Raw genomic sequence first — 16728 nt, forward strand, 5'->3', positions numbered from 1 at the left:
AACAAAGTACATTTACAGAAACTGGACATATTCTTTTACCTGGGTATCTTTTCTCTGCTTGGGCCACTCTGTCTGTGCTACAAGCAATTTTATTGCCTGTAGCTTGTGTTTCCTTATCAGGGTCAAGCTTCTGTCTTTTTGCTGAATTATTATCACTAGCATCACTATCATTGGAACTTTGGCATCCACCAAAACTATCTTTTTGAGATTTTCCTTTTATTGATGCAATATTATCTTTCGTTGCCGACTCCTCCATATTTTTAGTGTTTTCATCCCTGTCAGCAACAGCATCAGAATTGTCATTGTAATTGGCAAGTCTGTGTAAAGTTAATCCTGTTAGGTTTGACAATATGAGAAACATTGCTTCAGAGCTGAAGAAAGTAAGACACTGCTTTAAGATTTCTGGTAGGTTTTCTTCATTGGCACTGTGATATTTCCTGAAAAAAAGCCCATGAAATGCAAACTTAAAGTTATATGGTGTATAAAATGTAATACAAACTTCAACCTAATGCTTTCAGGATGTAATACAGAGTTGCAAAACACTTGAAGAGAGTTGGAGGCTGAAACCAAAAGACTAGGGATGAATTGGAAGTAACTGGAGAGGAGAGGTGAGAACAGGACTGGATAGAGGTATTTTTAAAATAGCTGCAAAAGGGGCAGGAGGCATAAGTGCCATAACTGAGTAAGAAATCAGCTGGTGAAAATAAAATCACTATTAAAACAAATATTACACAAAAATGCCTTTAAAATACTAAGATAAAAATCCTAATAATAATAATAATAATACTCTTTGGTATAACTTAAAATTATCAATTCATACCGCACCACTAAATAAGGACAACACTTCACAAATGCAAACCTTTTTAGTGGGGAATTCTGTAAATTCCACTTTACAGAATCTGTCCTAAGTGCTGCCATAACTGCATTATATTTTTCTTCCTGTAAATGATGGTGATTCATGATATACTATGGAGTGATAGACAATACTTCTTGCTTGTTTTGGAAAAGTAAGTTATCTTACTGGGTACTTTACAAGATAATTACCTCACCCAAGCAAATATCACATCTAACAAATACAATATAAACAACATTCCAAATATATAATTGCTTTTAGTTTGCTAAAATGTCCCTACCTTTAGGAAATCTTGTAACTGTATCTCCGATTCATTTTCAAACTTTTCCTGGATTTCTGCTTGTACCTCCATGTCTAGATAGATTGGATTGATCCATTCATACAAAAATTCTTCCTGTAAATAAATAACATTTAAACCCTGTCAGTATTTCTAAATCTTGTTTTATACTTTTGACATTTTATCTTATCTGCTCAAAATAAATCTCAAGTGAATATGAGCAATATTCAAGCTTTTTCTATTCGCAGACAAAAATTATAAGGTGAAACATCAAGCCACATAAAACACCATAAATGTTAAAGATGTAACCATAAGTACAACAAGATAGTTCAATATACTACTTTAAATAGGATATTTCCTCATGCTGGTTGCTTACTGGCACTGATACATATTTTTGCAGAGGTCTTGGTAGCTCATCATAGGGTGGTGCACTCCTGGGAACTGTGGGACCATGAAACCAACCATTCACTGATAGCCTGGTTTTGTCTGATGTCAGAACCTCTGCAACCTACGATGTATTACAGGAAGGTTTCACAGTAGAACTTTTAATTAAAGAGCACACTTAAAAACTACTGAAAAACTAAGTTTATTAGTGCAAACCTTCAAACATGTACTGGTACCTTAGCCCCCTATTTATAATTTTTTATATGTAGTGTAAGGGCCATTTTCCATTGCCAGCACTGTGAATAGCATATATATAGTACACATCAAAAACACACAAAAAATGAGAGTTTGAATGTTGCAAAAAAAGGTGCATGCTTTTAATGTGATAGTCAGTCTACACAGCATGTAATGCATAGCACAAACTGTACTGTTACAGATTTCCAAATTGAGCCACATTCATGGTCAATACTACACTACTGTCTCCTTTTATGCCTTCTGGCATCTGGGGCCAAAAACAAAGGTCCTACACTGCATTTATGGTCAATAAGGTCAAATAAATCTAATGTTCCTAAAATTTGAAATGACAAGTCTACTTACATCTTCTATAACATAAAAAAACAGCAAAATGTGTCATTTAAATCTCTTCTAACTCACCTGGTGAAAAGATGCTGGAGTAACTTCAAAGAAAGCAAAGTTATTCCAAGCCGGAAGTACAGACTTAACAACTGTTTTTGGCTGCCCATGCTCTGTGAATTATAGAGAAAACAGGTCACTTATACAGATCACTGAAACACTGACAATTATAAATATTCTTCCTTAATTCACATTAAATAGAAGTTCAATCTGAAGATCAGTAAAATTTGCTTCTACATTATCTGGAGATGAACAAAACACAATTTATCTTTGACTTAAATTCAACATATTTCTGTTCATTACCCTGAGATCTGGTTACATACAAAACATATTTCCTGCTTAAACACTTTCATGCAATAAAAGAATTTGAATGCATATCATATTTATCATAACAGTCAGTTCCTACAGAGTGCATCAAGACATCCAGTTTTTATACATTTGTCAACATCCAATCTAATCCTCACCATCCATATCAAACAAGTCTAAGGCTCCTCCATCGCTCTGTTTCCAAGGTGGAACAAGATATAAGATGAATGCTATCCTCCTGCTGTCAAGTTCATCATCATGGCAAAGTAGAACATCTGAACATAAAAGAAACGACAATTTTAATTTTATGGTTAAAACCATATATTTTTCAATAGTGATAGACAATCTACCATGCAAAATTTCATTAGCAAACATTCCAATCAAACCAGTAAGTTTTTAAACTACTACAACAAGTTGTACATGTACTTACCAGTATCATCATATCTAGAGCAAGTCAAGTCCACTTTGTCAGTGAGTGGAATTCCTGTCACTTCTCTCATCCACTGAAGCACATCTCCATATAGGAACTGGCACAGCATCTTCACACAGGGTGTGTGGATCTTCTTCAAGTCATTACTCTAGAGCAGAATGACTTATCAATTAACGGTCATTACTGTGGACATTCTTCTTTCATCTGTGATCCCCCCAAGATCAATTTCAGTAGTCACCAGTGCAACTACCTCCCCCCCCCCTCCGGATAAGAACAAAATAATGACATCACAATATTGCAGTAAAGGCACTGCAACTAAAATGGGATTATAGCTAGAATTAAATGTTTCTTGAATTTGTACCAGTCAGAGTGTAATGTGCATTGTTGGTATCACAAGGAAACCATATCATTTAATGAGTTAAATTAATTGAAATACAGCTATTGCATTCAAATTTCAAAATATGCATGTCCAAGTATCATTTGCTATTGTACTAGTATGGTATTCATGTGGTAAATGTATCAGTTCTACTTGAACCTACCTGCTGGAATTTGTATAAGTCATTATTTTTCTGGTAGAAAACCTGATCCAAAAGTTCATCTTTCAGTGTCTCCAAAAAGTTCCCTGGGTCCTGAATGAATTTTGGCAATACACAGCAGGAAAACGGAGTTGCATGGAGTATAGCTTCACCTTCTGAGAAACAAATTTTTAGTTAAAAAGTAGTAGCAAGTCTCAATCTCACCAGATTTGAATTATAAATTGGTACCCTACTGTGTGTGTGTGTGTGTGTGTGTGTGTGTGTGTGTGTGTACAATACAATATTGCGCTAGTACTCTGTTAGAAAATTATTGCATGGCACCCTGTGTGATTTCAAGTAATCAATGGGAATGTGGACCTCCCCAGATATGTCCTTTGTATTTGTCAATGGGGGCGATTTCACACATAGGTGCTGAGTGGCGCACACCCCTGTCCATGTTATGGAATGCAAGTAAAGCATGGCATATGACTGACACTACCTTCTGATATCAGAATGTAGGCAAACAGAGTAGCACTCCTCTTTGCGTTTTCTGATAACACACAGTATACAGCAATATCAGAAATCGTAATCAGGACAGGAGTGCTAGCACGCAGACGCAAAACAAAATCTTTTTTAAAATGTCTAAATGTTACCTCAGCTTTCTTTTGCTTGTTGTATCTAATAGCAAAAAACTTTTTATTATATGTTTGTGTCACCCTTTTGTACTGATAATTATAATTACAATCACTGGTGTACATGTATATGACAGTGACAATTAATATAATGACATCGATTTCTAGGCCTATTCAAAGTGAACATAAACCTACAGACCATGATCGAACGTCAATTTGTCTACAAATGAACATCTAAAGCTCTCCTTGAAACCCTCATCGACAAACATCGGGTTTATTCCAATTGGATCCGATAATTTTCCTTCTTTTTTGTCTCCACTGCCTTGTTTAGAAGTCATGCCACTGGCTTGTTTAGAAGTCATGTTTACCGACGTTAACACAATCTCAACGTGCATTAGGGAGTACTCTTTTATGGTTGTTGGTTAAATTGTGGTTACAGATATTAGGAGTCAAAGGATTAACACATGGCCATAATATAAAAGACACATGTCAGTTGTTATAACACCAGTAGATGAATCAAAGAGTTATTATTTTGATCAGAAACGTCTTGTTGGAAATGCTTTGCGACATTCACACTTCTATAACGGGAGACGAAAAAGCATATTCAGACTCCACTTTACGACAAAAGGCAGACGCTCACTTCCCGCTTCCGAGGCAACGCCAAGAAATAGGTATGAGTGATGTGGTTCTTCGGTTTTCTTACATCGATGCTATAGTTAAATTGATAAAGTAATGATTTTACTAAAATATTTCAGTAAAATATACGATGATTAACAATTGTCACTTTAACTCTTTCAAATTTTACTTTAAAAGTGTGCCGAGAAATCGGTTTAGTGTTGTTCATCAGTTTTTTTTTTTAATTTAGAGTGATACAAATATCAACGACATTGATATTAAAAGTCATAGTGATACTGTATTGAAATTGACAAAAAAAAATAATAATTAAAAAAAAAAGGCGGGGGGGGGGGTAGATGACTCTCTTACGGAAGAACCCCAAAACGTCCACCACAGAAAAAATATTATTAATATAGATTAAAAGCATATTCGCTAACCGCATCTAGCAAAAACTGAAATGACACAAGTTGAAAGATCTGATCTACTCAAGTTTCATTTTTTTCTTTTGAGAAGGGGGGGGGGGGGTATGACTACGAGTATTAATATAGGACGCCATTTACGGAGATAATATTTAGCGTTTGTGTTTTTGAGGAAAAGTAATAAGATTTTATTAAAATTACTGTACAAATAAATTATCAGAATGCTTGTACTTTTAGAAGCTGGTACATTAAAGCCAAATAAAGGACTAAACATTTTTATTGATTGAGGCATTGTAGGAGATATTTTCCAATGTGCTCAAGATATATTTTCAAAAATGATCACAATTTATTAACTCAATGAGTCATGGTTGCAAGGATAAACTGAAACTTTTGAATAGTCAACTGACAGGAGATATGAGATATAATTCCTTCTACTGGTAAATCAGACACCAGAAAGCATGGTTGTTAAAGGGGCTTTGAAATATGAACCTTGCTAGGTCAAAACAATAGTCCTCTTATATTGAAATCAGCAGTGGCCTACATTCCAACCAATAACATCTTAAGCAGAAGATAGAGCCCTAGTTGCTTTCAAGGCAGTGAGTTAAAGTAGATCAGTGTTTTTAGTACTGCTGCCACATATGGATATACTGGTACTTCTCATGAAAGGTTGGTGATTCAATTTTCACGATATGCATCTTATTTGTAAGAATTTGTGTAGATTTATATAATTTGATTTTTTTTAATTTGAAGTTTCACATGTCAATCCACATGTAAACTTGTTATATATGCATGGTTGTGTATAATATGCTGGTAGCTTTGTTTATTTACTGGTACACATATTATTCTAATTTGTAACCTTTATTTTATCCTACAGAAATTTCTTAAAAATAACCTCTGATTCAATTGCTTTTGGTTTGAAATTCTTGTACAAGTTTTTTTATTGTTGATCAAAATGTACTACTGGTATATTACAATATTTGATTGCATTTTTGTAATGTTAATCCTACATTATAAAATGTCATATATTTATATATCTTTTTTTTAGTCTTTTTCTTTCAAGTTTTAAAAAATAGATGAGAAATGGAGTCAGCATATAATAAAGCTTATATCAGTCACTATGCAATTCAGATAAACAGAGCGTACTAGTATTTGATGAGCAGTTTCTAATGAGCCTTTGGCAATGAACATATACATTAGATTATCTAGAGAAATATAGACTATAGGATTATGTATAAGCTTAATGCAGATTGAACACCAAATGTAATGTTAATTACTCTGTAAACACCATCTATAGATGATATTATGACCCTCTTTTGGTAAGGGATTACAGTTTGAACATTAAATATGAACACGATGAATGACCATACAACTTCACTACAATTGTTGTCAAAGGAATAATTCTTCTCATAAAATTAGTTTGTTCTAACAGAAGTACTGTGTAATATAGTGAGACACCAGTGAATTACTTCCGTTGTTGCTAACAAAAATCAATTGCTATTCAGACCTTAGTCTTCAGAGAGAAGGTTTCCAAAGAAGTTTATATTATTGCTTCTTCTTGTGATTTCACACCTAATTGTGTGATTGCTTAGTAATTACTTACAGCATTGCAATTGTTCGAGTCCTTAAACTTGTCAGGTCTAAATCTTAAATCACCAGGGGAGGTATATATAACACTAATAATTAAAACATTGGAAAATATGGTTTTACGATTACGACATGAAAGATTAAAATGTGGTGACTTTCCTTCTCAATTGTAATGTGACAACCATTTTATCTATTCGTTAAGGAAGAAACAGGTAAAATTTTGATTGATATTTGTTGCAGGAACATATAAAAAATTTAAGAATCCAGAGAATAGGCATCTTCTTTTTTTTTTTTTTCGTAATAGTTTTACTTGTTTCATTGAATGCAACTGTCTCACCAAAATACAGGTAGAAAACAGCATTGGTTATTGATTTAACATGTCTAATCTGTTTAAGTGGTCATAGAATCCATGCAGCTTAAGTAATAGACACAGCTAAGTATGATTTATAGATTGGTATCCAAGGAGGTTGAACCTTGTGTTGATATTAACTGTTGTTGTATAGAGACAACTCGCCATCAAATTTAAGGACAAGCTGCCATTTATTAAGTTTAAGTTAAAATTATTTCATTCAAATTTATCAGTGTAAAAAAGTACACCATTTTCATTTTTTTAATTTTTTTGAAAATTGATAAAGCTATTTCCAGCATACATATATTTCACTCATAAAAAGATATTTCAATTTTCATAGTGTATTTTAATGTTATGGAAAGAATTTATTCTAACTAACAGAAAAGTTTAAATTTATCATTTCTTCATGCATTTAACGTTAATCAAATTAGTTGTCTGCATGTGTGTATGCAAGCAGTCATTTGTATACACATGCTTGCAGGTGTGGTCAGTGCTTAGTTTACATTTGGATTTTTTTCAAAAATTGAAATGAACACGTAAGTTATGTACAAAGCATCTTCTTCAGATGACTCAAAATGAGTAGGCTTCATATGCCTCATACGCTGCAGACCAAGTCCAGTCTGTTTGCAGTAGGACACAGGCAAGCAGCACCCAGTGGATCCAGTGTCACTGCCTTTGGTTGTGGACCAAAGCATGACTTTGACCATGACCACCATAAAAAAGAAAGAATGGTAAGGATGTGTGTGTGTGTGTGTGTGTGAAAATGCATGATGCTTGTTTAGATATTATTTCATATTGTTAATATATATTTGGTTATTTATATTGAATTTAAACTAGTACATTTAAATAAGTAACTTAAAACTGAAGGATTTTAAAAAGTAAAAGTATTCAGTTCTAATGTTTTCAGGTGGTATGTGACAAAATATTTGTTGTAGGTTATCAGATTCAATGTTGTCACAGTTTTCAGTTGTTCAGTTATTGAAAATATTGAAAAATGCTTCCCTTGAAAACAATTTGATGAGGCACTTAATGAATAATTTAAAGTCATGTTACAGATTATTATGTGTGATACTATTTTAGCTGGATGATGATGATGCTTCAGAGTGTATGTCTAGTGGCTGTACCCAACTCAAAAGTATTGATAATGTGTCACATTACATTCCAAAAAGGTGAAAGTAATGCTGGTGCAAAATATTTATATCCCATGAGGTGAAAAGTTTTATTTCCTTCATAAAACAGAATGATACTATTTTAAATTATTTATTTGGGACTGAAGCCACTATTTCTGTGGGGAAAAACAAAATTATGTTTATAAACCCCCCTTTTTTTTTGGGGGGGGGGGGGCAGTGATTGTTTGTCTTTTTTTTCAGTGAACATAGATCTGTTTAGTGCTGGTTTTATTTTTTCTTTAGGTATGTTATGAGAACACGTACCAAATGGACCCTCCAACAAAGTTTAAACCAGAGAGAGTCAATGTCATAATCAGGGATGTTTTACATCAGTTTTTAAACGGTAAATGGTTTTCCTTAATGCAATTTCTTGTAGTTCAAATGTATACTATTTTTCAATTTATGATTAATATTAGCAATTGTGAAATATTATTATGTATTTAAATTAAAACGAGAGTACAATTACAAAGGATTCTATTCAAAAGCCAAAATCCAATTATTTTGATCAATATTGCAATGTTAAAGGTATTGTATATGGGATGTACCTGCCAAAATGAATTTTCCTCTGTAAAAAAAATTCTCCTACTTACAACTCATTTCTCAACTGGTTCTTTCACTTGGACTTGATTTTTTATTCTATTTTTAATGATATGTTTCAGTTCTAAATGACTGTCCAGTCTTGTAGAACACCATTTCTTTCTGTACATTTCAGAAGAAACTATTGATGACGGGTACTTTTACTTGAGGGGTTTTATCATTTTTGAGGTCTGATATTAGAAAGATAAGTGGCTTTGCAGGACTTGTAGACAGACTATATGACTTAGGGAAATTTGCAAACACGCATAATATACCTTTAAGCTTGCAGTGATATGTTTCAGTAAAACTGAATATATTTAAGTGATATATTTTTTCTCTCTTTCATAAGGCAAAGAGTATGATCCAATTCAGTGTTCTGTTTTAACAAAAGAAATTGCCAAAGAAATCAAAAAGAGAGTCAAGGAACTAGGATTTGCAAGGTATGAAAGTTAATGAAAAAATAAAAAGAGATTTAGAAATTTTTTTTTTTTATATTTTTCTAATTAAACACATTTTAAAACACTATCAACTTCCTCACACTAAACTCTGTCTCATTTTGTAATTTATCATAATACTAGTAATATTGTGCTTTTGCCATTCAAATGTTGTAGACGTAGAGATCATATTTATACTGAATGTTTTCTACGCTCATAAAATTTTTGTCCTTTCTGGTAAAATGCTTGAATTTTGGCATTTTGTCCATGTAGTGAAGTGCAATATATTGAATTTGTAACTTTACTTTATTTCAGATACAAGTTTGTTAGTGTGGTAAATATTGGTCAGAAGAAGGACCAGTGTGTACGTGTTGGCAGTAGGTGTATCTGGGATGTAGAGAGAGACAATTTTGCCTCAGATACCTTTGAGAGTCCACACATGTATGCAGTTGGGGTGGTATTTGCAGTTTATTTTGAATAGATGTAGAAATTTTGTTACTTGGGAAATATCCTGCGATAAAATGTTTGTTATCATTTTTGTTAATTACAATGATACCTGAACCTACCTACAAAATGGTAATGTTTTTAAAGGTGAAAAGAAAACCTTTATTTAGACAAATAGTACAGATGTGATGCGTAAGTGCCTATGGGGCTAAATGAAAATAATGAAACATGTCAACTTGGACTTGATCAAAAGGATATGTACTGGTATATAGATTAATAATTTACCAAAAAGTTGCTTTGTTGCTATGCAGCAACATAGTTTTGTTAAATGCCATTAGCCAAAATGACAACTCTAGAACATGGAATTGCTTTTAAAACACATTGGTATCTAATCAGGCAATATGTATCTTTTCAATTTCATGTAAGGTTATAGTTGATTTATTGAAACCAAATACTGGAAATGACTATAATTACCTCCAGTCATTACTCATTTTTTCTCTGAAATAATGCAATCCTCCATTTTCATAGAAATATACAACACTTTTTTAAAGTACGTACATCAATCATCATATGTTAATTAAATGTTGCTTAGATGGAAATATTTGAATATAATATTTAAGTTGCATAATACTTGTCATCAGTGAGGCTTCAAAGAAAAAAGTATGATTTGTGAAAATGAGGATGTTTAGTTATATGGTATTGTATTATTATATTTTGGTTGTGTAAAGGCCAATTTGACAATCCATGTAGAATGGTGGTTTGCATTATTGAAATAACAGCTTTCGTGTAAATGATTTAACTTTAAAATTTTGGTGTCAAGAGAAAACATATTTAATCTGTGCTTATTTGGATTGCAAGGTAATATGTGTTTGATAACAGAGGTATATTATTTGCTGAAATTAGTTTGACAGGTCTTTCTTACAGATGCTAAGGAAAGGATTAGATCAAAATACATGCCCCCCCCCCTCCCCCAAGAAAAACACAAGAAAAAAAAGAGAAATAAAAGATTCACCTTATATTCAATGTTATGCCTATAGAAAATAATTCAAATTTTAAATTCCTAGTCATATTTTGTTAAGTGCTACAAAGCCAGTATTGCTAAGGTTACATAATATTTTAATTTTATGTCATTAGTATGTTATACCAGCACAGTCACACACCTTTGTTTTTACATATGTGATGCACTGTTTTATTTGAAGAGTTTTATTGAGTTGAGTGCAATTTTACAGTGCAATGAATCTCCATAATGTGAACAAACCCACCAGAGCTTTTATTAATAGGTTCTACAATACTTATATACATTCACCAGTTTACAATATGGTAACATTTTTCTGTTAGGGAAAAATGCCTATAACCAGGATTCAGACAAACATGTAATTTGCTGAACAAAAGTAAACAGCATTGAAAATGCAATTTATTACACTGTACAAAGAAGGTTTTAAAAACTTGTTTGAAAAAACAATGCATTTTTCAACTCTTAACTTCAACTGTTTTTTTTTATGGTTTTAGACACGTAAATTTTAATGTGAAAGTTCATGTAAGTTCACAACAAACATTTGCAATATTTTTCTGAATAAACTTCTTTTGGGAAAATATGCTGCCTAATCTGTTTACTTTTGCATGTAGATGTTTAATTAGATCTTACATAATTTCACCACATTCTTATTGTCTTAACTTTATAAGACGTTGATACATGTGATTCACTTCAATTTGCAGCAAATTGTGTTTCTGATTGCATTAGGTGTGCCATTTCAGTGGTATAGGGTGTTAACACTGTTATGCACTTCATTTTTTTTTTTAATCCTTATAATCATTCATTTCATTTGCTCATTTCACTGCACAGTCATAACGCCAGCTCTGCAAAGGGGAAGATGTTGTCAGATTCTGAGGATTTTTTTTTTTTTTCATTTTCACTGACAACCACAAGATATCACATCCCTGTGAATATTTTTTGCCAATTTTTGGTATCATGATATATATTTGATTCTTTCTCCCACTGATTTACATTATAATACTATCTATATTGTAGTTGTATTGCAATCTGAATCACCATTTTGATTTTTTAAAAACTAATTAATTCTCAATTTTTTGGGTAAAAATCATGCTCACTTGCTCATGCACTTGTTCTTGCTACTTAAAGGGTTTGCTTCATGCCGTCAGAATGGCCTGAACGGAACATATTCTTCAGAAAACATGCCCAACTAACGATATCTTTATCCAAATACACAAATTAAAAGCTCATTTTGTAAATTTTTGGCTTTAAAAAACGTCCTATTTGCTCGGCCTGGGAGTTAATGAGCTACGGGGTCACGTGGTCCAATGACGACAATCGAGCCACTGGAGAACAGCGTGCTTAGCTGTCAAACTGAGCTGCATTGTCTACTTGTAAGATTACTTCTCTGGCTTCTGATAAAAGTTTATACTCATTCAAATCTCTTACCCGAGGGGTCTAAATCCTCGTAAAGCTGTGTAAAACCATTTCCCGTCTAGTCATTTCTTTAACAAGCATTTCATTATGGTTATCCCAAGTTGTATAAAACACTGCATTTGAATGAGTTAAGGGAAATGTTGATTATTGCATATGAGGTCCATGTTATTTGTGAAATTCAATTTATTTTATTAAACCGCTGACACTCCGCCTTGCATACTTTTATTAAACTGAGGTAAACAATGCCCGTTACCTTTACAATTAAGTCCTATCTTAATCATCCATCTAACTGGAACTTCCTTTACCTCTTAATTAGAGGGTTAAATGGCATTCAATTTGTCTTGCTTGTATCGAACGCACTCTCTATCTACTGTAAGCTTTACTCCAGTTATCTCAGGTAAAAATCTACCTGTGTGTTAGTTACAAAGCGCAGCTCCCGTAGACCTGGGGGTACTAGGTAAAATCTGAACACCAGGTTTATCGAGGAGCTAGAGAAAGAAAGGAAGAATTTTTCCTGCACAACTTCATAGGAATTTTAACACGGACTTGATCCAGCTTAGACCTCCAAACTAACAGGGTGACATGGGCAATTTTCACAAACAAATCATAAAACTATATTTCAGTTAACCGCCTTTAAAATAAATATACCGTTCTGGGTAAATTAAAATAGTTATTAAATCGCAAGAATATTTTTGACTTAAATGATGATTTTATTATTAATGGAAATTAAGCTACTATATACGGTACATTTGCTGTGATTACGCTGTCCTTCATGTTTTGCGTAAGTCTACATTTTGCTGTATGTGCTTGTAATCTTTTTAAATATGTGCGTACAATTTTTGCAGGTCTGGTTACCCCCCTGTTATATGATGAGAGTATTAATTTGGCAATTAGTTCCTTAGCTTATTTGAATAGAATTGCAGTGTAAAATTTTCAACAAGATGTTGGCGAAATAGCCCATTACTCTTTGTAGGTATTTCCCCCGTCAAAGTTTGTCTAAAATTATCTTTCAATCTTTACTCTTTCAAAGACAGTATAAAGTTACCTGACATATTTTCGTGTAAACTTAATGACAAGCCAAGTGTCTCCAGTTCATTCCGTACTCAATTTTACCCAAGCAAATTTTTTTCTTGAGTAGATCTTTATAGCACGGTGTTATAAGCTTACAAATTTGCAAAAAAAAAAATTGCGTACTGACGCAGAATTTGCGTTTCAAGTTATAAAATAATCAATCTTTTAAATTATTTAATATTTCAGATGAAATAATCTTCAGAAACAAATCCTCAAAGCATAAACGAATTAGGATAACGAACCATTTTATTATAGCAGTTCCCATTTTTTCTTTAATATAACGCTCTTTTTCCTGTTTTTCCTCAACACGTTTTCTTCCACGGAAGCTTCAAGATACCCTGAGAGCAATTTCTTTTATTAATGTTCGCGACCGTGTTTGAACTTAACTGTTTAAGTATTGATATTTAACATCATTTACAAATACCAATAAAATAACCCCATGAAATAAATGAGATATATTGAAAAATATGAAAGCCCACCAAGACGAGTTTCATACCTGTTATTACCTGGCTTGGGAATTGCAGCGGTGCATAATTAACAGGTTTGTTGTAAACGAGCTTTTGGTCAACTACAATGCATTTAAAATGCATCAGCAATCAGTAAGTTTGCCAACTGATGACAGTTAATCTGAAAGACTACCAGCTCTTGATATGATCTAAACCACCTGAGGTGACCATGATCTAGAGCATCGCAACTATTGTCACCGAAGTTAGTAAGTAAGTCACGGAAGACCGTCACAGACAAAGAAAGATTGTCAACGAGAGCTGCAATTTTGGTGAATCCCACGGCAACACACCGAGGCATAACGAAAATTCCTCAACTCCGTTCAACACAACTTTCCTTAACTTCTCCGTCTGTATGCACCATGCAGCTCAGTTGAGTCTCATAGACCTTTATCGTGATTGTCGTCACAGTACCACGTGACCCAGATCTGTTGCTTCATTTTTGCATATTGAGGTGAGGTTTACTAAAACGCTTTTTTTTCTACTAATAGATTGTTTTTATAATTTTTAAATGGCGGGGATCGATTAAAACATACCTCTAGTGTATAGATTGAGTGCTGTATCTTCAAAATTCGAGAAATGGATTTTTACATGAACATTGTCCTTAAACCATAACAATAGATCTTTCAAACAGTCTCACTCAATAAAGAATTCTGTAGTCTCCTGATTTCTTCCTGAATATTTTTTCTTGCCTGAACTTCAAACTTGTCCCTGAACTCTTTAGTGGCATAAATGTTGGGAATTTGAAGGAATGATTGTAAAACCTGAAATGCAAAATACTGCACTGAACAATTTGAGCACATGCTCATGATAATTCTAGAAACTAATGTGTTTTAGGAATACATTCATTTAGCCCAGACTTTAAATGCAACTTAATACTGTTCACTAGCATATATATATATATATATATATATATATATATATATATATATATATATATATATATATATATATATATGCATGTCCACGATATTGGGTAACAACAATGGGTTATCACCTTTGAAAGTCTGTCAAAATATTCCTATGTGTTGGGTTACAATGTGAAAGGGGATAGATTTGTCTTATTATAGCAAATATATATATAATGAAATAATTCAATTTTGCAACTAATATAGTGTTCTCTATTTTCATCCTGGCACTTTAAGTACTCATATTTGGTCATGCTCAAAATAGTACATATGTAATGTTTTAATAATGTTACTTTGATAAATATTACTATTTATAAACTAAATAGCAAAGCTGACAAATGTACACACATGCTGGGGTAGTGCTAGCAAATTTTTTCCCTTAGCCAAATCACTATTTTTTCATCACTTTTTCCTCCAAATGCTTTAAATCTGACTAAAACAAAATCAACCCTTGTTTATTAAGCCAATGTAAGTAAGTTTTAGTATTTGGCTAAATTGGGGAGTGTTAGCGTTACCCCAGACATATATAACCACACACTTTGCAAGCCCTCCCCCCTTTCCCACACACACAGACAATTACTCCCCATCAATTGTGCATTTACCTGGACCCTTCTTGAATTAAAATGTTCAGAAGGTATGTGGATATATTCTTGTCGAATCTGATCAGAGTACTTTTCATAGTCTGTAAATATAATTAAAAAACCAGATATATAGCTTCAATTCGATCTGTGTGTTCTGTTTAATTTATTCAAAATCAAGTCCACATAATATAATCACAATTACAGTGCATAATCTTCATAATATAGTATCAATTGTGCAATTGTCCATATGAACACCCACAGAATAATTCTTTCAGATATACAGTTTATTTCATTTTTTATTCTGCAATATATCCTGGCAGTACTTACAACACATGTACCCAGTACTCACCTTCATCAGGCCAACCAAGCACAGCCATGTCAAAGTCCAGGAGGTAGTGCCAGTCTTCCTTTCCATAAAACCCTGGAGTGGCATGGACAGGTGTCTTATGACTCTTGGTTAAAACAATCCACCCTGAAACCAACTCGCTTTCTTCTGAGGGCTAAAAAATAAAACAAAACCTTACATATGTTCAAACACCATATATTAAACTAGAATTAAACATAGTATTCTCATGATGTGACATTTGTCCAAATTTAACATTACAGATAGTTCTATTAAATATTTATGATTCAAGAGAATGTGGTACTAATACTCTTGTGCTGAGTGAAATGCATACATGTATAGCATGATATGATTACCAATCTCATTTCTCTGGCAAATTTTTTAAAGAATTCTGCACTTCTTTCTTCGTTGTCATCTCTTTTAGGGTCATATATCACACTGAAAAAAATTGGATATATCAAATCCAATAACTTGAGAGAAATTACCAGTATTATTATTTGTAATTTGTTAGAAACACTTTAAAATAGATGACATTTTCTAATCAAACACTGACATAATTTTTCACAATGTTAACGTTTTATATTGTTTTTATTGGTTTTATGGCAAACCCCTCCTTAAAATCATTTGCTCATCCCTAAGTTTGTGCCATGCAAGCAGCATTAGCTTGTTATCCGTTCTTATTTAAAAAAAAAAAAGAAGAAAAAACTGACATTCCCAGAATTAAGTACCTGTAGGTACTAGTACTGGTACAATGTACTGTATCAGTTTATGCTAGAGTAATACATTAAATCTTCAGTAAATATCCCCTCCACACCCACTCACTCGTGAAATATCACTGCCAATGCAACCAATAACGGCTGTTTCAAATGTTGCTGGTGGCTAGACCACAGTTTTAGCATGTTGATAATATGATGTATAGTATGATAATGTCTGTGAGACTCTGAATAACAATCAATAATGTCAGGAAGGAGGGTCATAGCCTGCTCTGAACTCCCAACAATTCTTTGCCACACTTGTTCTAAAATGCCATCGTGTTTGCTTTCGCTGTCAACAATAGGTAACACTGATGCCATTTGCCAGAAATTTCATACGAAATCCCAGTGAAAAAATGTCCCATGTGCATTTTGTTTACATTTGCCCTCAGTACCCATTTTCTAGCAAATTACGACACAAGTCTATCGACATATTGGGAGAAATTTTAATTCATCCCACGCTAATTTCAATATTTTGTTATCTAACTTGTTGTCTGTCATCTAAAAATATAGATCTATAAA

The 16728-nt window shown here is 33.0% G+C and overlaps 2 protein-coding genes across 3 annotated transcripts in view; one reads left to right on the top strand and one right to left on the bottom strand.

The window, feature by feature from the left end:
* Positions 1–16724, bottom strand: part of LOC106171250 (prolyl 3-hydroxylase OGFOD1) — a 19171-nt gene extending 2447 nt beyond the window's left edge. The window contains exons 1-13 of the mRNA XM_013551518.2: positions 16277–16724; positions 15811–15892; positions 15461–15611; positions 15133–15212; positions 14263–14386; positions 3423–3574; positions 2884–3031; positions 2612–2728; positions 2169–2260; positions 1507–1638; positions 1134–1247; positions 860–939; positions 40–437 (exon numbers count right to left, since the gene is read on the bottom strand). Of these exons, the coding sequence (XP_013406972.1) occupies positions 40–437; positions 860–939; positions 1134–1247; positions 1507–1638; positions 2169–2260; positions 2612–2728; positions 2884–3031; positions 3423–3574; positions 14263–14386; positions 15133–15212; positions 15461–15611; positions 15811–15892; positions 16277–16527 (1921 nt within the window). The 5' untranslated portion in view covers positions 16528–16724. The remainder of the gene's footprint in view (positions 1–39; positions 438–859; positions 940–1133; positions 1248–1506; positions 1639–2168; positions 2261–2611; positions 2729–2883; positions 3032–3422; positions 3575–14262; positions 14387–15132; positions 15213–15460; positions 15612–15810; positions 15893–16276) is intronic.
* On the top strand, positions 4055–13420 carry LOC106171252 (dynein light chain Tctex-type 5). Of its 2 annotated transcripts, none has more exons than XM_087001692.1 (5): positions 4055–4701; positions 7563–7728; positions 8410–8509; positions 9092–9182; positions 9492–13420. In XM_087001692.1, exons 2-5 carry the CDS (start codon positions 7573–7575, stop codon positions 9655–9657), a joined length of 513 nt encoding a protein of 170 aa, XP_086857818.1. In that variant the 5' UTR covers positions 4055–4701; positions 7563–7572; the 3' UTR covers positions 9658–13420. The 2 variants fall into 2 exon arrangements, with proteins under 2 accessions (XP_086857818.1, XP_013406977.1); XM_013551523.2 differs by lacking the exon at positions 4055–4701 and adding an exon at positions 5418–5730.
* Positions 16725–16728: the final 4 nt, after the last annotated feature.

Source organism: Lingula anatina, chromosome 1, assembly GCF_051362555.1.
Source record: "Lingula anatina isolate TDL-2025a chromosome 1, LinAna3.0, whole genome shotgun sequence".
Taxonomy (NCBI): Eukaryota; Metazoa; Brachiopoda; class Lingulata; order Lingulida; family Lingulidae; genus Lingula; species Lingula anatina.

Bases quoted from the DNA above. Each gene is read 5' to 3' on its own strand.
- LOC106171252 (XM_087001692.1), top strand. From the start codon at position 7,573: ATGAGTAGGCTTCATATGCCTCATACGCTGCAGACCAAGTCCAGTCTG. The intron at 8,510-9,091 runs GTAAATGGTTTT...CTCTTTCATAAG, and splicing joins TTTACATCAGTTTTTAAACG to GCAAAGAGTATGATCCAATT. The intron at 9,183-9,491 runs GTATGAAAGTTA...ACTTTATTTCAG, and splicing joins AAGGAACTAGGATTTGCAAG to ATACAAGTTTGTTAGTGTGG.